General features: G+C 46.3%; 1 protein-coding gene across 1 annotated transcript; it reads left to right on the forward strand.

The window, feature by feature from the left end:
• The first annotated feature begins 149 nt into the window (after nucleotides 1–149).
• On the forward strand, nucleotides 150–17315 carry LOC135388236 (polyphosphoinositide phosphatase-like). The gene is made up of 21 exons (XM_064617645.1): nucleotides 150–389; nucleotides 465–563; nucleotides 876–1002; nucleotides 3947–4103; nucleotides 4670–4720; nucleotides 5553–5712; nucleotides 5787–5895; nucleotides 7582–7707; nucleotides 7772–7872; nucleotides 7965–8127; nucleotides 9085–9316; nucleotides 10218–10458; nucleotides 10792–10850; nucleotides 10974–11140; nucleotides 11358–11499; nucleotides 11571–11629; nucleotides 12194–12341; nucleotides 14090–14342; nucleotides 14465–14544; nucleotides 16060–16143; nucleotides 16588–17315. Exons 1-21 carry the CDS (start codon nucleotides 264–266, stop codon nucleotides 16763–16765), a joined length of 2862 nt encoding a protein of 953 aa, XP_064473715.1. The 5' UTR covers nucleotides 150–263; the 3' UTR covers nucleotides 16766–17315.
• Nucleotides 17316–24052: the final 6737 nt, after the last annotated feature.

The following is a 24052-nucleotide window of genomic DNA, read 5'->3' on the forward strand; positions in this document are numbered from 1 at the left end:
AAATAAAAAGGTGTACAACTACTCTGTTCTTACATGACTATGTTGTTATTTCAAATGTAACCCTCCTTTTCTTTTTTTACTGGCGTTTGCTGAAACCGAAACCGACTCAGAAACGCGCACCTATCGCCAGTAACGTGAACTACGTGCTGGGTGTTTGTATTCATTCACGCGGTTACTGTCAGCTGTTCCAATGTAACTGCTGAGCCGGACTGCAGGCCAAACCTTGATTTTTGCAAACACGATCGCGTGCCTCTACATCCACCATGATAACTCCAGAGAGCAGTGAAACCAGCGTGCCAGATGGTAGAGCTAAATCCATGCCATCTACTGTGCCGCTGCTACCGGTGGTCAGCTGTATTCAGAGGATGGCACTCTATGAAACCGCATCGGTAGGCGACTTCGTTCACGTAACACATCATATTGCTCGACGTACTACGAGTGCTGTTAAAACTGTGATCTTTCAGTGGTATTACCTGGTAGGATCTAACAACACGCAGACGAAATTCCGAGTGCTCAAGATTGACAGATCGGATCCTTACGAATTGACTGTCATTGACGATAAGGTAGAGTTGTTGCCTCACCTATACTGAGATTACTTCCTCTAATTCTTCCGAGTTTTTTCTAATTCCGATTATTAGCGCTTTCTCTAAACCCTGTAGTATGCGTCGTTTCGTCTCTGATATTTCTTCCGTGCAGCTCCTCCATTATGAACAATACCCCAAAATGTCAACTCTAATCCACCTCTAAGCCCATATTTCATACTAATGCCTCTCTTGTCTCGACCAACTGTTGTAGTTCATGGCTCAAAGCGCAGGCTAGCCGGTGATCGCATTTTGTAACTTTTCTCATATTCGTTTTAAAAATGTTTACAACAGGTTGAGTACAACCGTGATGATATCGGGGACTTCCTTGCTATGATTGGCAAGAAAGACAAACAAATGAGGACAGGACAGAAGCCAGGCGTTGGACTCAATCGAGCATTATCCGGTTTCGGTATTGTTGGTGAGTTTTGTATTCTTATATAATAACATACAAAGGCTGGCAGTTAAAATAGTCTGTGCATTTCATAACCACCAAAATTTATAATGCTCTTCATCTGAGTCTCCACCTTCGCACACATGTGAACAGTGTAACCAACAGAGCCCATGCCACCAGTTGTGAATTCTGGTTATCAACTCTTGGAACCGGAACTCATATATTACGTACAGGATGTTTCAGGAAACATGTCAAACAATAACAGTAAGCAAAAGTATGCGGTCAACATTGCACATTTTATACTGTTTTTCCACCTCTTGATGGTGCTTTTATGTCGTTTTAGGTTAATATGTTTTTAATAAGTTTTTATGAAATCTGATCAGAAATTTTCCAAGTTAAGTTCCACTTTTCTATACTACCAATAAAGAGGTGGTGTCAAATTTAGTGCATTTTGACCAAAGACAATTGATTATTCACAGAAAATCAGTGCGAAATTAATACCCAAAAAGTGAACAGCTCGAGAGCAGCCGCCTATGCCGGCATCTGACGTTTGTGCGTCACAGTTTTTGGGTGCGACGAGAGGAGGGTAACGTGCACAGGCCATGTGAAAAACGGCAGCTGCAGAAAGGAGGAAAGGGAAAAACAAAGGCATGTCGGTCGCCTCGAATCGGAACTTATCAACTGGCACGGGTAGGGCACTGGCCTTATCATTAATCCGCACCAAAGCAGGAGGGAACTTCGGCTACATTCAGCTCCAATCATGTGATGGCTAGCACCATTTGCTCATTGCGCGGAGAAGAGTAAAATGGTACAATCGTCGTGTTCAACTTAAGAAGGAACGGAAATCTAGTCAGTCAGCTCTGATAATATTACTGCACCGCAGATAGGATAGCTGGACACAGGGAGGTCACGCTCCCTCCTTTGCCAGAGAATGTAATCCATCATACTCACTCTGCTTCCATATTGGCTGTTAAGACAGGCCGCATGACACTATGCTGCAGCAGAAAGTGCGCTCCCCTACTTATCCATGGTCGCACTGCAGTATTTCTCCTGGCGTGCTATTGCGTGTCCCTATCTCGAATGGCGTATGTAGTTGACGGACTAGATTTCTTCTCGTCCTTAAGTTGAACGCGACTATAGCTCTCGGGGGCAGCTGGTATGGACTACGACACAGCTGTAGACAAATACACTGAGATGTTTCCTGATGGAAGAGTGCCGAGATCTCAAACCATCTGGTGAATGTACCTTGGGCCGTAATCCCAACCAACGCCGAGGGCTCCTTATATAAACAGTAGCCCAAAGGAAGGAGAATTTAGTTTCTGAAAGTGCCCATATCCACGAGGGGTGCCCTAAGGGCATGCGCCAACCAAATGAGCTTGTGAGCTCACTGAGGGGTGCTGGACATGGAGGACACATGCGATTTCATAGAATCGCATCGAGTGATTCAAGCCTTTCCCTCGTGGCGTTGTTCCCGTACGGGGGGTCCGACGAATTTGGGACTGGGAAGACCCCCTCGAGTGGTACGACGAATGATACCGTTTATCAAAGTCGTCTGTTCAGGAACTCCACCGACTACTGGATGTCAGGAGGAGCATGGGCAATCGTGGCTGCACTTTTTTTCCGCCCATCCAGCAATTGTTACGATCTTGCCGTTTCAGTGCGAATCATATCCGCAGTACCCCACAGTTGTACAGATTTTGCTTACCTATTCGGTATGCGGAGATTCAGATGTGGCGTCACTTGCAATGCCCTCTCCGATATTGGGTCGCAGGTAGGGTTGCCACTTTTCGTAGCGAAAAATACCGGCTGAGGGAAAGGAGGAAAGGCTCGCGGGAAAGGGAAGTGGGTGAGGGGCGGAAGAGGAGCTCAAGACAATACAAGGAAACGTGTTCCTGTGTGTAATAATAATAATGAGTAGCTACTGAAACAACTAATGACTGTGTGGAGTTGGGTCTGTTCTCCAGGTTTATTCAAGCTGTAGTGGAATGTTGAAGGGAAAAGCCCATATGAAAGGTCTTGAGCCACAAATACCGGCAAAAGGTTGCCGGTATTACCTTCCTACTGGCAACCGGCAGAGCAAGCAAAAAACCGGCCGTGCTGGTATAATACCGGCCTGGTGGCAACCCTAGTCGCAGGAGAAACTGCCCCTTCAGGATTGCACATCTGCCCCTCTGTTCTTCTTTGCTTTGGCTTTTATGTTTCCTAAAAGCCTCTTTAAGTGTCCTACAGTCCTCTCAGACCCCATTCCCTGGGGATAAACTCCCTGGCTAACCGCACCCAAGCTTTCGCGCCGAGTCGGATTTTTTGTTTTCATTTACTCCTTTACGCCTTCTCACCCAGTTCTAGAAGAGTCTCCTGCTTCTCTGCACTGTATCGTGCACATGGAGCCATCGCAACACTAGACTGACATAAAGTTTGCAAGCCAAACGAAAGCAGAATAGGTGATACCAAATTAGCAGACGACAGCCGTTGGAAGCGGAAATGAAGCGCAGTCCTGAGCATGCTCTTCTGCTTCATTCTACGAGGATTTCATAACTTAAAACCATAACCTAAAAACCCAAGACTGGGGGACAAAAAACCACAACACAGACAAGGCCTCAAACACACCTGAAAAGTTCACTCGACTACACAGACATATAAAGACATATAAACACAAAAATATACTTTATATGTTTGTGTAGTTGAATAAACTTTTCAGCTGTGTTTGAGACGTTGTCTGTGTTGTGGTTTTTTGTCCCCAGTCTCGGGTTTTTAAGTTGCTACCTCTCTATCTTCTCGTTTTGGAGCACGTTTCACATTTTGAGCCATTCCAACATTAGCGTGCCAAAGGGTTGTGAAATGTGAACAAAAAAAGCTACAAAGTGAGTGGCGTGTCTGTTTTCACGGCTTGCTAGATGACCGACAGGCAACGCGGTTAAAAATCCCAAAGTTCGACGACAGTATTACCATAATGTTGGCTTTATCAACCCAGGTTTTGTGAGTTTCCGTCAGGGATACTACCTGATCCTGATCACCAAGAGGAGACGGATTGCCATAATTGGGCACCACACAATTTACAAGGTTGAGGACACCAACATGGTTTACTTGCCAAACACTCCCGACAGCAGCTTGCATCCTGAGGAGAGCAGGTAAGTAGATATAGTTGCATTTTCTGACTGTCAAACTAGTCAGTGTAAATGGTTATACGATATAACTATCTCTTATTGTATTGCTGACATGGCTGAGATCATGTTCTGTAATACTGATCTGCACCTAGGTTTAATCGATTTTGCATAAGCTCTGGTATGAGCTTTTACTTTAGTCACAGGCTTGAATTTTTCTCATTATGCCATAAACCACAAGCCCAACATAATATACCATGAGGGCCGTGAAGACTACAGATCAATAACTGTAGATAATAAATGATGGTAGTAATGATAATATGAGTGGTCATTTTGATTACATAGAATGTGTATGACCTGCACAGTACCAGTGTACCTGTTACCCCCTGTTTTTCTAAGAAGTGGTAACAATTCTTGACGCTTGCCAAAAGTATGCAGTGGGGTTGAGGTCCCGCCACTGGCAATTAAACTCCCCGCTCATAATCACAAAATAAAGTTGTTATTTGCCAAACTGTGTAATACCAGAATACAAACATGGAGGAAAAAAAGTCTTTCCATCTGTGAGTGTGTAAAAGTCACTGATTATATTGCAGATATGTAAAGACATTCCAAAATGTTGACCTTTCCAGCAATTTTTACTTTAGGTGAGTCTCATTGGTGCTGTTATGTACTCGTCAACCTACAAAAGATCAGATAGAAAATTTAACATACCATATTATGTCTAGCACTATACTAGTGTGTTGTACTAGGTAGTTTGGGAGGCTATACTTTGGAATGCTTAAAGTGGGACTTTGCAACAAAGTCACCACAAAGGTTACAGATATAATACCTGTAACCTTTGGGACGTCAGGAACATGTGTACGAGATATCTTGTTCCAAAACTGCGCAGAGTTTATTGAAACAAATTTATTACGAAGCGAGCGCTTTGCCTCTGTGAAGCGAGAGGGCACTGAAAGCAACACACTGCTGACATCATCCGGCAAGGAAGAATGCAGGTTGCGAAGCAGAAGACAGTGTTGGGTGACGTCGGGCGGATTTGAGGGGTATATCCCCCCCCCCCCCCAACCCCCTCATAGGGTTGTATTTCCCTATGTAAAACCCTTAAATTCGCCCCTGGGTGACGTTGCAGTGTCCTTCACCGGACGAACCACCGTAGTATGGAGCTCTGTCTGCTGCCCTTGGCATTTCGGTTTCGGTTTGCTATTGTCATCATTGACAAATTAATTACTCGTGCAAAATGAATGCTAATGTTGTATTCGGTATCGAGGGGGAAGTAGTGTGTTCGGTATGATGCTGGTATAAATTTTTTCAAATCCTCGTGAAGTCTCCCTTTAAAGCAGTAAATGAATATTTTACCAATGTGTCCAATATGCATAATTGTTATAAGAGTGGTTTGCGGTGTGAAACTTCATCCCAGTTCACACTGTTAAGCTTGCGACTACATTTTTATGCTTATACGTACCTTATGTGTTCCAGTTATAGCTATGATTTAACCCACACATTACAATACAACGTTACGCCTCTACGCTGTTTTACTGCTGCTGAGAAAATGACAGCCAGCAATTGCAACGTCAAGTTCTCCGAGGAGGAATCCGAAATTGAAGAACTCGACGCGTGGGACATTCTACCTGTTGATGTGAGCTGAAGACTGGAAACTCTGAACATTTCACAAGGATTTATTTTCATTTTTACGAATTTTCTGTGCTCCAGAATTCTGTACGACCACCGTACAAGATGCCTGGCAAGAGGCTGTCACACATTGGCGGAGACAACGTAACGGAGGACAGAGCTAAAATTCTAGTTGGCAACGTGCCCGGAGGTAATTTGTAGTTCGTGTTCTCTAGTTCAAACGTCAATCAACGGTGAACTAGATAAATCCTTTGTAAAGTTTAGCCCATGAAAAAAAAAAGGAGCTGTTCCAACAAGTACAAGGTTCTCGAGTCTTCATCTTCCTTTTCTTCGTGCTTCTCGTCGTTGTCATTTCCAGCCTTTTTCATTTCCAACAGTTCGTGCAGTGCCATTGTGATAAGTTCACATGCGATGGCACATATTATAGGTGCATTCTTTTCAATAAGAACGGTGCAGCCCCATTTCTCCCGTTTCCCTGACGGGGTAAGGGGCATGAGGAAAAAGTTCTTGAATGGTGCAGCCACCCCGTGGTGTGAAAAGAAGGTGAGAGAGCAGACGTCGTCTGCTACGTCGTCTGCTGTTGACGCGATCAGCAAAATAGGTTGTGGTGTTGTTTCGATGCGATATGCTGGATTATTCCCCAATTGCAATGGGGCTGTTTGACTCGGATTCGGAGGAACAGACCGAACTGTTCGTTGTTGCAGGACGCAGCAGGGCGCACAACTATGCTCTTTAGTCACTTTACGGCGATACCTAGTCCTTAACTCGGTGTGTACCTACATACCTACATATACGTGTTCTCCGTTTTCCACGACTGGCCTTTCGTCATTGTCAAGAAGTGCGAAAACATCTAAAGCACCTCTGATCTCAGTCGCCCTGTCGATCGTCTGCTTGAATTTGTCATCTGCTTCTTGCCCCTCTCCGCTGTACCTCCTCTCAAGGTGGTGCAGGAGTTCTGGAGTTTGGAACAGATATGGCGCATGGCGCACCACGAAAAGAACGCTCAAGTGCAAAAGAGCAGCTTGCATTTTGTGAAAAGAATGCAGAGGTGCTGACGTTTTGCGCTGGGGGCTGAGGGAACAAGTAAAAAGAATGCACCTAATATTTGTCTAGAATGCACTATGGAAAAAGAAAAATGACTGGAAACTTTCTCTCTCCACACTTTGCCCTGCTAGTTTTTATGTAAGTCTAACAACGTGAAACGATAGCATGACTGACTTGTAGCTTGTATATTGAGTGTGCACAGACCTAAGTGCAGACGTATATGAACATGTATTTTGCCAGCTTTTCTGTTTTTTTGTCATACGTGGCTTTCATTTAATATGTGTATATTTCCCAATGTGCATAACCTTCGAGAATATTTGGTTCAGAATGAATTAGTACATCATGAAATATCTGCACTCTGCAGCAGCGGCATCCAGGTCCAATAAGACATGCTGGAAATAATGTTTGCGCCTTCTATGCTGAGTTAAACATTCTACCAACCGCAAAGTGGTCGAACACTATGGCAGAGTGTTGTAGATGCTTCTGAATTCAATTCGAGAGCCAGCATACCAACATTGGAAAAGGCAGACGATATATCTGAAGCTGACACCTTATTAGTCTTAAAAGAAGTGGCTGTCATCTTTGCGCTGCAGGATGTGATTTGTAGACCGAAGTTGTGTTCTTGCTAATGCCTTTGCCTAATAACATTACATATGTTCATTCTTTCGTGCATATGTAGTGTCCTAACACATTTGAAGATGTTGTCATTGAGATTACCTTTTTCCAATTATTGCATATTGAAACAGACCTCAGACCGTCTGTAACTTGATTGCGTTTTAAATTGTATTACTCCAGATGGCATTGTACGAAATGGGTCATTCGTGGCTTGCAGGTGAATGTTTTGCAGGCCGCACGAAGCCGAACTGGAGGTACGTCTGGAACTCTTATCTGTTGGAGCCAGTGGAACTCCACAGTGACTGGCTGCTGTACATAACACATGGGTTCGTTGGGCAAACGAGTATCCTTTTTGTGTAATGCGAGTTGCAGAGTTGCATTCACCCTTGCCTTAACCGAGCGATTAGATATCAGTGTGTACGGTCATCCCATCTACCTCACTCTCATAGCACGGCGCTCGCAGAAGTTTTCTGGGACGCGATTTCTGAAACGTGGAGCAAACTGCGAAGTAAGTGGGGAACAGAGCGCACAGATGAGATGCCGCGGTTGCTGATAAGGTGACCATGATTTATGGAACTGATACGCTGACAACGGTTGCAGGGTGACGTTGCAAATGAAGTCGAAAATGAGCAGATCGTTCACGATTCTTCCGTGTCTTCGTTCACGCGAGGAAATTTCACGTCGTTTGTGCAAGTTCGGGGCTCTATTCCCTTCAGCTGGTCACAGGACATGTCCAAGATGGTTCCAAAGCCTGCTATTAATCGTAAGCACAGTTGGGTCTGCTATCATTTTGCAGTTCCACTGCCATGTAGTGAAAGGAAGCTGGTACAACCAGAGCCGCATATTAAAAGGGAGTCTGGCCATTGGGAGGAGTCCCAAAAAAAAGGCTCGACCTGTCCATCACAGTTCCGGGCCTCTGATTGGTTTGCTTTTTACGACGGGGGTCGCCATTGCACCTGGCTGCCACCCAAAATGGCGACGAAAACAAACACTGTGAAGTGGGGATTTCATGATAGAATTTTTTCAACGACTACTCTGATTTGATGCTACAGATGTACATCATCATATAAGTTTCCCGAAAATCAGTTTCAACTGACGCTCTGCTATCGATATCTAACCGAAAGTAATACGTTTTGTAGCTGGTGTTGGGCCAAGTGAACACGGCGATCACAACGAAATCATAACAAAAATGGCACAGTGCTGTACAATTTTGAATTTTTAATTACTGAACCTTATGGATATAAACATTCGTGCCTTTTTTAATTCCAACTATTCATGTAGATAAGTTAAAGAATCGTACCGACGACAGGATGTGTACCAGCAGGTGGTCCTGTCGGCAGCGGAACAACGGCAGAAGCAGACGACAATTCCCGACATGCCTTGCGCAGCCTAGGTGGCATTCCTCAAATTTGCACCAGAAATCCACTAGTTTTGCAGATTGCGAGAGGTATCCATTTCAATCCCATCCAATCCACTTGCCACCCAAAATGGCGCTGCCCATGTTGGATAGGGGAACAAATAGCTAGGATGGGTTGATTGATAGTGTCCCATATTTCAAGACGTTACTGGTCAGAAAGCTGAAAAAGTGGGTGGAGTTTCAGGTTTAGGCATGACCTGTTAGTGGCCAGATTCCGTTTTAATATACGGCTCTAAGTACAACTATCCTGACACCTCCTCGATTGCTGTGTCGGTACATTGAAGTATTTGTGATAAATTGCAGTGGATCTGTTGGACCCATACTGCTATGCCGCAGGGCGCCATTTCAACCTTTTGCTGCGCCAATACGGTGCCCCTGTCATTGCTCTGAACTTAGTGAAGAAGCGTGAGAAGCGACCCCATGAGTGTCTGCTTAGCGAGCAGTTCATTGCCATCATTGACTATCTCAACCAGTTCCTACCTCGAGCACATCACATCGAGCACATTGCTTTTGACATGGCGCGCAACAACAAAATGTATGTGCCCTTTCTGAAAGTTTTCTTTGAATCATTTGGAGATAAAGTGTTATGGTTCTAATCTCTGATGTTGCGAAGTTCTAGTAGTATAGTTTCTGAAAATGAGTTGCCGGTGTAGTGTGTCGACAGTGCTGTCCTTCGACCATACCTGTAAAGCAATTAAGTAACCTAATTACTGGCAGACTTGCTGGACGAATGTCGGCACAATTCCCCCTCAAGTCGGCCCAGGATTCATACTAACACCCCTGTCCCCCACTCCTACCTGCTGTCCTCTCTCCATCTATCCACGTCTGTACACTGCTTGTAGCCACAGTTGCTTCGCAGTGCTAACATGGAATTAAAAAACTAATTATTGTAATGAATTGCATTCTTAGTAATTAGTTACTTTCAAAATTATGATATTATGCATGTGTAACTTAACTTAATTACTTTTGCAAGTATGTATGTTTTAATGCAGCAGGAGTTAGTTGTGGAATTGTTTTGCCTGCATTTTTTACCATTTTACAGTGGCAATTTTGAAGCATTCACAAAATTTCGGTAGTGCTTTTAACAGACACAGTTCAGGCATGTTCCTATGTTTCTGCTAAGCACAGATTTCTAGTTATGGTACTCCCTCTGGAATGAAAAAAAAAAAAAAAAAAAAAGTTTTACAGTACATCAAAATTACACATCGCAGTGAATGTAGGTCTGTATGCTTTTCAGAGTAACTGTCATTGTAATTATGATACAACTATGAGTTTGTAAGTGTAACTGTAATTTAATTACCTTCATGAGCATATATTAGCTCTAATTCTGAAAAGTAATTTTTACAGGTCTGCCGATGATAAGGCACACTGAGATGAGGCTGTTTGAGGGATATTGAGGTATGACAATGTACGACTTGCACATGTTTGATCCACAGGAAAAAATCAAACGTGATGGATAAGCTGTCGGACATCTCCTACTACATCCTTCACAAGACGGGCATATTCCACACGAGAGGAAGGCAGTGCCCTCCTCCCCCTCATTACTCCCTCGGTGGAAAGATGACCCTCCAGGGAGCACGGCTGCAGACTGGCGTTGCGAGGGTCAACTGCGTCGATTGCCTTGACCGCACGAATACTGCTCAGTTTGCACTGGGAAAGTGTGCACTGGCCTTTCAGGTGAGAAGACTTCGTCACTGATGCCCTTTTTAAGAAATGCCTTTGTGGGATACTGTGTGCTACATAGATAGGGTTTCCGGCACTTGCCGAAAGACACCAGCCGAATATCTTCTTCAAAATGCTTTGTTTTCCAAAAAAGTCTGAATATATCAATTCTATAAGGGATGCAAGTAGGTCGGCCGTGTGCGCAGCTACTCAGTTTCCCTCTCTCTGCTATTGCCTGCCATTGTTGTTGAACTTATAGTCTACATATCGGTGTAATTCAGTATATATTTATTAATTCTGAGTTATGCAGTAGGATTTCACTTATGCAATGTCAAATTCTCTTCCCAGCTGAATGCATTGGGTGTCATACCAAAACCGGACTTGGTCTTTGACACGGACACTGTGAGGTAAGTGTCCAGCATCTACTTTGCTAAGTGCTGTTCTTCCAAACGTTTCTGCTTGTTCGTACATAGAGAGCAGACTTGTAACCATCATTTGGTAAAGGCGCTTTCCTTGAAACTTTTCATTAGGATGTTGGAAGTGCTATATGAGGACCATGGAGACACTCTTGCTCTTCAGTATGGCGGCTCCCAGTTGGTGCATCGAGTGAAGACATACAGAAAGATTGCACCACTTTCATCACACTCTAGGGACATAATGCAGACGCTTTCACGTTACTACAGCAACACATTCTCAGGTACCTATACCTTGTGAGACAAACGCTATAGTGTTTAGCACATGTGAGAATATAGTCTTTGAGAATAGAATAGTGTATAGAACTACCGTAACTGTGAAAAGAATCACTGCTCGTGTGTGTGTGCTAGTGTGCAGCCTCACGTTCTAGAAATGAACATCGAGCATCACAAAGAAGCGGTCTAGTCTTACACATTCGATTCTGCTCCCTCGAACGGCAGATGCTGACAAGCAGAACGCTATCAACCTCTTCCTGGGGGTGTACAGACCTTCTCAACATACAACACCTCTATGGGACATGAACACGGACTATTACTTGCACAATCCGGTACCAGCCGGAAAGTTACGGTGCCACAGGAACCCGTAAGTTAGCACAGTTCCTGCTTTTCTTGTTGTTGTAGGGGATTTTTAGAGTTGCACTTTTTTCAAGCCAGGTACACCTGCTGGTATGATGAGGATGTGGTAATCTCTCTACCTTTTGCTGCTGAAGAAGGTTGGTGAAACAGCTTTATTGGTACCTTTGGGGTGAGCACCAAGGGTGAGGGTGGTGCTTGGCGTGAGCTTTATATTGCGAGATTTTACTAAAGTATATAGTCTTGCAAACTTAAGATGATATGTACAAAATTAATGGTCTGTTATAGGAAGGCCCATTTTTTTCTTGTGGTTTTATGTTGTTTCCAAATCGAAGGGTGAAAATGGAGTTTTTATGTTTGAAGCTGTAAAAGAGTGAGTGTGAAAAGCAGGGGGTGCATAAATGCAGATTTTCTGGTGGAAAATCGAGGTAAAAATTAAAAGAAGACCACAGGAGATGCAAGAGGCAGTTGGAAGTACAAAGTATTTGGTGCTCCCCATGCTATTATATATGTTTATAAGTGGCTGGGATTGCGCTTTGAGAGTTTGGGTCTCCGGTATTTCAGGTTTTACCCTTAGTGACAGTGACGCAAATCAGGGGGTAAAAACAGGTTTTTACGGTTTATATTTTTGTTATAGCAGTACACCAGTTTAAATTAGTATCAACAGAAATGCTTTCGTGGTGTAACATGTGTCTTTTATTCAGTCCTGAAGTGCCAAGGCAAAACCCTAATGGAAGTCATGAAACTGGAAGTCACCAATGAAAAAGTAGATGGATTTTTAGAGCTGTATCGACCTTTCGAAATATCTGTCCTCAACGAGCTCTTCATGTTCAGCATCAGCCACTCTGTGAGGTATGGCACCATGGAAGTATTGTACTGCAAACACTACAAAAAATTGACAGCTTGATATACAGGGTGTCCCAAGGCACCAAGATACTATACTGGAACCAGCTGAATGTTGTTCGAATGTTGTTTCATGCTGTGTAGTTAGTTAAACAATGTTCATTAGCTAAGTTCTAAAATATTGGTCAACTATAGAATGCTCTCGGGAACACCCCTCCCAGGTGTTTCCAACAGCTCTCTTTTTAACAATTTTTTTAAAGCTAAAAAGGCAGCCCATGAAATACGATAACGTGTGACAAGCAGCAGGGAAGACACGGACAAGAGTGGGTGAAACGCAGACAGGACGGGACGGCTGCTAACTTTCAGCTAGGTTTATTGCATCATGTGAAAGTCATTTTATACAAAATGAATCATAACCCACACATCGAATGCATCACACGTGCTTTACCTTAATGAAATCTAGGAAGCTGTTTTATAATGAAAACCAACATGCTTCAAGTCAAGTCAAGTCAAGTCATGAAAAGTCAAGAGCCCAGCTTCTGTTGTTATCAAGATAAGCAATCTCATGCTCCGTCAGGGTGATGCTTGCTCCATCTCTCATCTCAGTCTTGCTCCGTCAGATGCTTGTGCTGCATCGCTAGCTGGGCATGTGGCTCTTGACTTTAAGCATGTGGGTTTCGATTACGTATTAAACAGTTTCCTACATTTGATTAATTAAGGTAAAGCACGTGTGTTGCATTCAGTGCGTGGGTTATGATTCATTTTGTATAAAATAACTCATGTGATGCAATAAACCTAGTTGAAAGTTAGCAGCCGTCCCGTCCTGTGTGTGTTTCACCCACTCTTGTCCGTTTCTTCCCTGCTGCAAGTCATACGTTATGGATCGGCACCAACTGCCCTGCATTGTTCCCGTCGTGAAATACAAAACGCCATGTGACACCATGCCCCGCAGTTGCAGCATGCAGCCGCGTTGTCACATGTATGTCCTGCGTCTCGTGAGCTTTCTGTGTTTGTCCCTTTGTGTCTTGTTCTCGTACTTGAGGAAATGTTTGCTACGAGTTCATTCGCAAAAGCTTGCTTATCTCTTGCCTCACACATGCACATGCATGCACACATGCAAGCATGCACGTGGACAGGTAGACATAGGTACATATGGACGGACAGGTTTTACCTTGTTGGAAACACATTGAGTAAAAACTGGGACTAGTGCACCCAAAAGGGGAAAACAGTGGGAAGACTATACTTAGGATGCAGACGTTTTCGAACGGACGCTCTTCGTCAGAAAAGCATTTAGCATCAGAAAAGCGTTTAGAAAAGCCCTTTTCTGATGAAGAGCGTCCGCTCAAAATGTCAGGCATCCTAAGTATTGTCCTCCCACCTTTTTTCTGCTTTTGGGTACACTAGTCCCATTTTTTAGTCGTGTGTTTTGTGTACCTGGCAGTCCTTTTTACCGTTCGGAAACACAGTGTTCAGATGTGTCTCAAGGCACTTAACTTTTCAGTGGACATGTCAGCCCCTAAACCAGTATTTTAAAAGTTAGCTGATTGACATTGTCGAATTAATTACCCACAATGGAAAAAAAAAAAAGAAAGGTTCGGGGGCTGGGATACACGACTGCTAGCAAAATCCAGCTGATTTCATTCGGAGAGAGAGTGCTTAATCATTTTTTAATCCTCTCCACTAAAAACGCACCTGCAACACTCTACAAAGTTCTTGAGGACAGACTGTTACAATTCAGACCACGTAACCGTTTACAGAGACATCATGCCAAACTCTGCTGTGGACTACAGTCCGTTCTCGGTGCGAATTAGACCTGGAAAGCACACAGAGAAGGCTGGGATGAATAAGCCGACCAATCCATCGGTAACTGGGATTTGGTCCACGACGTCGACGTCGAGCGGAGGCAGTGATTCTGAGAGCGATTCGGATAGCGACGAAGATCCCATCTACGCCGTTGATAGTGATCAGTCATCATCAAATGATCTGTCACAAAAGGCTGCTACCTTCGAGGTGGGGACCCTAAATTGTTGTTACTAATAAGGGCAGTTTAGTGCACAAACTTAGCCTTGTCGACGTAGCACCCTAACACCCTAAGTATCATGTGCAAGCCATGTTGCCTCTGCTCTTTTCAGTCTCTTTTCCGCACAATGAAGCAGACTTACGGTGTAGAAATTCATAACCCATCACCTTCTGACCTCACCACTTACAAAAGGTAGGTTTTTTGTGTTTGTTCTTAACAACATCTTGGTCTGCCCTTCTGCGTGCATGCGATGCATCACCGAATGTGGTGCTGTCGTAGTGATGTGACAGCACGACTGGAAACCATCTGCAATCGCTCGTGTTTAGAAGACAATGCTGGTCAAGCACAGAGCTGGAACTGTGGAGCCATTTCAATCAGTAATGCGAGAACTGGTCAGGAACTAAGTACAACGCCTTAATACTTCCCGCGAGTGCCATGCTGACTAATTGTTAAGATTCCGCATATAGATATATTGGCCGGCAGGATACGTATGTAAGAAGAGTACTCAAACCCTATCATACCCGTGCACAACAATAATTCGTGCAACAATGTATTGCTTGCGACACGGTTGTCTGAAATCGCCTGTCAGTGGTTCTACAGCCCGTACATCCTTGAGTGCCCTCGAAAATATTGTTCGACTATTGTATTTGAAGCTACACCTACGTGCTGCATGTGTTCCCTACTTTAAATAAATAATCTTTAAACACCTCGAGGTTTGAAATGGGATAAACCACGGGTTGCCGAATTCAGCCAGCCGTGTCGCAAGCTGTACCTTGTACAATAACCAGTTACTGTTAAAATATGCATCGTTGCTGCGGTGAAAGCACCCATGTGTAATGATGGAGCTCATCGTACCGAGTACTCGTACAGTGATACCAGACACCATGTTGCTCGCATAGCAGCTTTTGCGTGACACGGCTATGGTACGTTGAGCCCCTTCTGTGAATGCTAGGACATTGCAGGAGTGAGAATGTCGTGCGACTCTAATGGTGACTCCTGCTATGTTCATCTACGTTCAATATACCCTCAACCACCCACATTGAACCATGGTTTGGACACTTAGTTTTCTTTGGCGACGGGTTATTTATGTCACGTCACGTCACATGTTTTCTGTGATGTCGACCTTGTAGTCATTGACATAGAACTACGCTAATGTCGAAGTCAGTTGTTCATGTGACCAATGAACATCAAGTGAATACTGACCAACAGCACCTCTAGTTTCTTCCCACCCTTATTCTTTCACAGTCATGTTCTTCATCTCTCCTTTTTGAGAGGGATAGCAAGCCGTCTGTATCTGGCTAACCTTTCATTTCGTACCAATAAACGCATTTCCTCCCCCTCCACTTTTGCGCATTTGGATTGCAAGATTGGGTGTGACTATCTTTTGGACAGAAGGCTGAGATATCCGAGCTGCACACATTGACGCGGTTTTAATTCGTTAGCAGTGGGTGGGACCATCCACGCAAACAAAATAACACTTGTCACCCGTTTCAATACCTCAGTGAGGACGCTGTTGGGCACAGCCAGTTAAAGACTACTATATTTTCTGGCATTATCTGCTTTACATGTGCAGCAGAGCTGCACCTGTGCACTGACACATTTATGCTTATAAGACTCCTTGATTCTGCAGATCTTCCATTGGTAGTCTTTTCTTCTGCCTAGTATACTTGTAAATTTTGTGTGTGTTTACTTTCTGCCTTCCACAAGGTTTGTGACACTGGGAAGGCTGTCAGGAATGTCGACCAGGAACGATGCCAGCAGCATCGCGGCACCCAAGCGTTCAGTCCATCTGTGAGTAGATGTAGTGCCTGGGGTTTTGTGCAAAAATATCGCAATCTATCACTACTGTAGAATTATCGTATTTATTAAATATAGGTCTACTGCTTTTCCTTTTGTTTGCTTTGGAAATATTTTCCAAAAATGAGGATTCAACCTAGAATCGTGAACAAATCGCATAGCTGAGCAAACGAAGCGAACAGGGTGAACTTCTGAAGCTCTGGATGATGGTGTAGCCTGTGACATTGAAATACGAAATTTAACGGGGCATAAGCAGTAAGGTTGTCCTCGGAAACATTTGTCTATCGGAAGCAAGCATTTGGAACCATTTTTCAACCTGTATGCATTGGGATAGCCTGTGGTGGCTTTCAAATTTCGGAGTTGACACTGATTATAAGAGTACTCTCTGTCTCTGTGTTTTAAAGTAATTCCTTTCTCTCTCTCTCTGTCTACTTCTAGGATTCATCAGAGTGCCTTTCCCATAGACTCCGTATACGAAGTGACCCCTCCGACCGTCACAAGAGTGGCGCGAGACATCTACCATATGTATGTACAGAGAGGCAAGACTGGTGCAACTGCCCCACTGCAGCAGTGCCTGGTTGCATACCAGCGTTTCATTGGCAGCAAATATCAATAGAGGGACTGTAGTCCCTTCTTTTATGTAAATATGTGCACATAACCACATTGCTTGCTTCGAGGAGCAGGGAAGCATCGCTGCAAGGCCTAGCTGTGTCTCGTCGAGAACGCTGGATGCATTTCATAGATATATTTATTTTTACGCTTTTATACGGTGACTTCTACAAGCCCTGTATAGTATTTATGCTATTGAAGGAATCTAGTCTTATAGTAATATCAGTTCTATCGAGTCTTGACAATGGATGGTGATTCATGAAGCATGGACTTCGTCCAGGTGAATAAAATGTGTGTGGTACAAAGTACCACTCTGAAGACAATAATTGTCTGAAGACCATGTTGTGAGATGTTTAGAAACGTGACGTAGATTAGTGACTCAAATTGGGAAACATCAACCACGTGGTACTGCTTCCATAAACCTTTATTCGCATATAATGTGGAACAGTGTACTCATGGGAGTAGAAAAGTGTAAGCAATGAATGGTGACCACTTTTCTTCACTTTGCTGGCTCCTGCTGTGAGATCGTCAGCATTAAAAGGACGACACCTTCTCGAGCAGTATTGCGTTGTCTTGTTTGCCATGTACTGGCCTTTCCCATCACGTGTCTTTGCTGAGCTGTTGTTAAGCCTGACACGGCAGCATATACTCAGGAGGCATTCCATACCTTTGGTGGACTTCATACGTAGGGAACTGTGTACCTTAGAGCATCCGTGGGAAATCCAGGTACAACACTCTGATAGCACAGCCACAACCAGGATTCATATCCTTGTCACCTTGGGTTCTACAGTCCTATCTATGTTTTTTTTCTTTCTATTTTTCCATCTATGTATCCCAGGAAAACCACTGGCCAACCAAATGGATCCTACCTGTGTCGCTTCTCCCCAAGCGCACTTTACCGCAGCGCCTTTTCTTGCCGTCCCTCAGCTCAGGAGGAGGAGGAGGAGGAGTGTCGTTGGGAGGAACCCGAGAGGTCTGCCTGCCTGAATAGGCGGCATGTTTCTCGGGAAGGGAAGGGTGGTGGAGAGGAGGAGAGGAAAGGGTGAAGTGGAAGACCGAGCGGAATCCGCTCGGGGGGAGGATAGCTGCGTCCATGGGCCGACTTCAGGGGAACTGTGCCGGCATACGCCTATTACACATCTGAGGGAAACCCAGGGAAAACCCCAGATTCGAACCGCGGATTCGAACCGCGGACCTCCCAGTCTCCAAGCGCACGCGTTACCGCTGCGCCACCGGAGCTGGTCCCTCAGCTCAAGGGAGCCCTTTACCATCTTCCTGAAGCCCTTGAGCGTCCCGAGGGAACTTCAGAGAGTGGACGACTGTGGCAGCATTATTGTTACGTTTGTGGGATAGTATATCCAGAGAAGGCAGTGCCATTGTACAATGGAGACAGTTGTGTAACTGAAGCAGTAAGAGAGGGTTCCCAGACGTGTTCTTGGCGATAGGTATCTCAGGGGCGAGAGTACGGCGGTACTGTTATGGTGCGCATTCCATGTATAACGCGAAGGTGAAGTAATTTAATTTGGAGAAATGTGAAGTAAAAATGGCTGATCTGGTTGACTGAAGCGGAGATGATATATTCAGAGACACGGACTGGATAGGTGACTGCGCGTTCTCTAGGCATTTGCTTAACAGATCGCTTCGCAGAGGCGAACGTAGCCTACACGGTCTTCAGAAATTGCCAGAAATACACAAGCAGGGTTTTCCCCAGCACCCTCACACTTCCATAACAATCACCAAAGATCATTCAACACCTCCATGAGAAACCTTCCAGTAAACCACAGACGTCCTATGGATACCCATGCAATAACCCAAAATAGCGATTCAGATATCCCTGGGATATACGTGAAAAACCCGTGGAGGTCAATGGGCCATCCAGGAGACCAAATTTTACACGCAATTTGATGTCTCCGGGATGCCCACAGGGGATCCAATAGTCAGTGAGTGGACGTATAGGGGACATTAGAGAAGACACATATCGAAACCACTCATAAGTTTATTAATGTACATAGTGTTCTTGACTATATAGAGCTCATATATTTGCAGTTTAGTTGTCAAATGTAATTGTCATCAGCCATATCAGATATATCAGGATGCTTTTATCACTATAGTATGGCCAGACTTTGTGGCAGTACAAGATTCATCACAGTACAGCAATGTCGTGTGACCTGCCAGCATAAGTGCCTCACTTGAGACACTTGGGAAAACCCGCAGTAACCTCTATTTGCGAGTAATGGAACGTATACTGAAATACAAATCGTAACACACACGTTCGTTAAGGGTAGCGTGGCGTAAACCATTAGTAACGGTGACGAGGATGTATCTTCGCATTTCGTGTGTATCTGCATCGACTCAAAGTGTACCCAACAACATTCCTGACATCCCTTCCTATCAACTACTGTTTTTAATTCAGGTTACCGTCTCTATATAAGGTCCAACAAATCTTTCCTGGACCTCCCATAGATATCCCTGAGATCTTCAGGCTGCTTGTTATGGGACATTGAAACATCCAGAGCGCGATATCCATCCGACATACCAGGGCCATATCTGTTGTTTATTGGAGTAAGCCCAGAACGCAATGGAACTGTGCGATATCCCATAGATATCCTATGGATGTCGAGATATTTAGGACGTTCGCTACCTTGTAGGGACGTCCCGGGGATGTTAATGGTTTACTGGACTGCCAGAAACGCTAAACCAACCGATGAGCTGGTAGGTGGGGGAGGTGTACGCTCCTGTGGCGGACCGAGGATGGACACGCGCCTGGAGCACCCGCAACTCAGATCTGCTGGTACCGTCTCAGTGTGAGGCCACGAACATCTATCCGCTTGGACATTCCATCGTCGCGGTCAGGGCTCATGTAAAGGAACCACCGTCTCATCTACACCGGTAGAGGTCTACAGATGTAGACGAGGTGTTTCTCCGCACCAGTCCTGTTCGGGGGTGATGGAATGTCCCAGCGGGCAGACGTGCGTGGCCTCACACTACGACGGTGCAGGTGTGGCGGCCCGTGGACGACGATGACGACGTGCCTCTGCTGCCACGCGCTGGCACGGCAGTTCTACCGGCACCGTCCTAGCGTGAGGCCACGACCATCTGCCCGCTGGGACATTCCATCATCGCCGGTCAGGACTCATGTAGAGGAAAACCATCGTCCTCTACATTTGGTGACCCGAACAACGAACACCATGTTCGGCGTAATTCAAAATTTTTCGGCGAACCAGCAGCGAACCACCCTCTAGCAGGCAAGGCGCACCGTGACCACTGTTTCGGGGACCCGCAGGGAGACCACAGTAAGCTGACTTTCTGGCCTCCACCTGCTTCATGATGGTCTTCCCCGGCACTTCTCTGGCGGCAACCGGCATTCACGCTGTCGTACCAGTCGCGGTACTGTCGCCCACTCAGCAACGCGCTCACCCAGCAACAATGAGCACTCCGCAACTCACTCACTCAGCAACAATCAACGTTCGGCAGTAGTCACTCAGCAAGCACTCAGCGCACTCAACAAGGGCTCAACGCACTCAGCAGACACTCAACACAATCAGCAACCACTCAAGCACCCACCCACTCAACCAGTCGGCATTCACATCCTATCACTGGAACCCGCCCGGATCGCAGCACTCTTGTTCCCGCCATCCCGCTGCTGCTGCATCAACAAGCACAAGCCGTATGCCCACCCGTCCACCGTCTACGAGCCGTCATCATTCTCTTCGTAGTATCGACGCGAACCTCAACCGCATGCCCCGCTCCGCGTGTAAGGGGGGGAGTGATGTGGCGGCCCGTGGACGACGATGACGACGTGCCTCTGCTGCCACGCGCTACCGCGCTGGCACGGCAGTTCTACCGGCACCGTCCTAGTGTGAGGCCACGTCCATCTGCCCGCTGGGACATTCCATCATCGCCGGTCAGGACTCATGTAGGGGAACACTACCTCCTCTACACAGGTATAGAACGGAGGAGCTGGTGCTCCTCACGTGTGCAGGACGTGTAGAGGAATACCATTTTCTCTACATTTGGCGAGCCGAACAAAGAACACCATGTTCGGCGTAATTCGACCCTTTTACCATCCCAAATTTGGCAACCTTCCCGCAAGTGCAGCACCGACGGCACGGTGCCGCGCAGACTGGAATCCCATCTACCATTACCTTACCGACCGCTGCAACAACTCTGTGACACGGCAACCGATCGAGCCAATGCTCTCTGCGTATCCGCAATCTCACCGGTCGAGACCCACTGCCACGACTCTCATCCGTGCATTACATCAACATCCTGTGCTCGTTCCCGAATGGCTTCCTGAGCTCGGCAAGTGGTCTGCTGCGTACTGGCTTACTGACGCTCTCCTACAAAGCATAACCAACCGGCACACGCGCTCCTCACAGCTTGATCCACCTTCACTCCTGCCCGATGTTCACTGCACACCGGCGCTCTTTCACTGCCGGCCATGACACCCGAGCATCGTGCTAACCTGCGGGTCGCGGCAACCGACGTCACGGCACGTTTCAGCCGGCGTCTCGGCATCTCACCACGGCTCGTACAGCCTCAGCATCACCTCCCTCAGGACTCTCACAGCTTCGGCTCCCGTGGCGGTCGCAGCACCCCTGGACCACGACTTCGACAGCGCCTCACTCTCTTCCCCGCTCTTCTCGGGCTAACGAATCGTCGTTCCCGTTGCTCACCAGCTGTGATGCTTCGCCAACGTGTGCCGTGCCGTCAACCTGTTTAGCCGTGCACGTCATCCACGGTCGTACTTGCTGTCCTCCTGCAGTGAAGTCGTGGCTTTGTTCCGCTATATCGCCGCTGCACGTCTGGGGGGGGGGTGATGTGGCGGACCGTGGACAACGACGAGGATGGACATGCGCCTGGAGCACCTGCTCCTCGGCTACCGGCGCCATCCTAGCGTGAGGACACGAACATCTGTCCGCTGGGACGTTTCATCATCGCCGGTCAGGACTCGAATGGAGGAAGACCATCTCCTCTACACTCCATCCGGAACTTCCAACCACACGTCCCCAACCCCCGAGCTGAAACTGCGCTAATCCCTGTACATAACGTTGACGGACGGCATTCATTTTTCTCATATGGATTACGCAGATTATGTTATCACATAACACCGAACGAAATAGGTACCAACAACTGACTACAAAGAGGACTGGAAGGCGACTACATATATATGTGTATATTCCTTGCAGTGTGTGCTCACTGTTAATGAACTCGCATTACATAAAATTAAAAATTCGCTTGCAAACATCCGTAGCCCTTCATCACACACACACACACACACAAAAAGAAGAAATCACCGGTGATCTGTGCTGATGCACGGGTGCAGCGTAACGGGATAGCATATTGCACGACATATTGCTGCTGATTCACTGAACTGCCAAGAAATTACGCAGATAATTCAAAACTCTGAAAAACCTCACTAAGTAGGCACACGCGCCCGCTCATCTCGTACCTTATACATCATTAGCCCCAAACACACAGATGATCACGCACTGAAGACTGCGTTCCAAATGTATCGCTCACGAACAGCTGTTCAAACTGAAGATCCGCTCCCTCGTCCGACACGGAATTGTCTATAGGTGCCCTACGCTTTCGTTCTGAAGCAACATCCCTTTATCCCATTGTCTTTGTCGAGGGGCCTGCAACGAAGCGCGACGTCGCTTTCTATGCAAGGGGGGGGGGGGCTGATGTAGGGGGAGGTACGGTCAGCCTGCTCTGAAGTGGCGGCTCGGTGCACCCAGGGGAGGGAGAAGAAGGGAGGGTGAAAGAGGGAGGGGAGAGATGATCGTGGCACAGGAGAGGGAGGGGTGTGCTATAACCCTCTTCCTCTGGGATTAGGGTAGTCCAAGAGGACTACCCACCACAGAAAACATGCGAGCATCCCTCAGTAGTCTTCATATTGGGATGCTCTCTGTACCACGGCAACCGCCAGGACCATTGGTGAAGTTACCCCATGCGCTCTCTCTGCATGGGAGTCTCTATTGCACGTTTCCCTCGCTGCGCTTTAAATTGTTTCTCTACTGCTCGGTCTTGTGTCCTTCAGTAAGAGGCCGCTCTCTTGGACTTCCCATGGCCACTGCTTGTAGTAAACCGCAGCTCACGTAACAAGTGTTATGCCCTAAAATGCACCCCTGAACCCACAGTCACGTGGTCCGATACTGCGCTGCGAGCACTACCGCTCCGCACACTGCTACGCGGCGCATAGGCTGCTCCTGTGCGGTACGTTTGGCGCAGTCTACTGCCGATTAGTGAGTTTTCGCTAACATAGCACAAAAAATTATGTACAACAATAATGATATCGCATTAAAACAAGAGGAAAATAGTTTACCGACACAACACTGGCAGACGCAAATCACTGGCCTACGTAAACACTTGCAGATGGCAAATCGGCGATAGATAGTGCTACGCATCTGGACCGTGCCCAGGGCTGCCTTCAGCGTTGACATCAACAACGTCACATGCATCCTTGCCCATGTATTTTCATACATGAGCGTTCACGTGTGCGGGCATCGAACGTGCGTCAACGAAAAGTTGAAAGAATTCATCATCTCGAAATAAAGTTGCTGTGGAAAGGATTTCGTACAGGGGTTGTTGGGCAGGCCGTGCTGGGACGCTGTCTACAGCGTCTGATGGTAGCTAGCTCACTTCCATATAAAGTCGAGTGAAAACACCTGCCACATGCAGCCAGCCTCTCCCCACCACTGCATCTATCACGTGACTAATATGTGCGCCCGGATAAGGTAACCGCACTATCTTTATTGATAACAGGGGGCTCGCCGTAAAACTCGAGATGGGGTTCGTATCACTATTTCGTAGTCCGTGGAACGCAAACTAGCCGAGACACATGCGGCAGCACAACGGCCCATTAAAGGAGCATGGAAATGATCGGAATAAAATATAACGGGAGAAATAGAAATTACGATTCTGAGCCCTGTGATACATATTGGCACAAAAAGTTTGAGCTAGCGCGAGGGAGCTTTGAAATTCGCGGCAGAAATGCCTCCTCACTCGGCTGCCAGCCGCTGACGTCATATGACCGCGCCGTCCTTTTCTTTCTTTTTTGCGATTTCTCTGGCGTCGCGGCACCGGCAAGCCGACCGAGCAGGAAGCGTTGTTGTTCATCGGACGTCGTGGAAAGGACAGGTGATGAACTGAACACTCTTTAGGCGACACGACTCTTCTTGACGAAACGTTTTATGGAGCTGGACCCTAAGCTCCGCCAGCTTCGCCGGAGGCTGGTAAGTGATGCTGCTAAGTGTGAACGAACATTCGGATTGAAATATAGTGCTTCTTC

Source organism: Ornithodoros turicata, chromosome 3, assembly GCF_037126465.1.
Source record: "Ornithodoros turicata isolate Travis chromosome 3, ASM3712646v1, whole genome shotgun sequence".
In the NCBI taxonomy this organism is placed as follows: Eukaryota; Metazoa; Arthropoda; class Arachnida; order Ixodida; family Argasidae; genus Ornithodoros; species Ornithodoros turicata.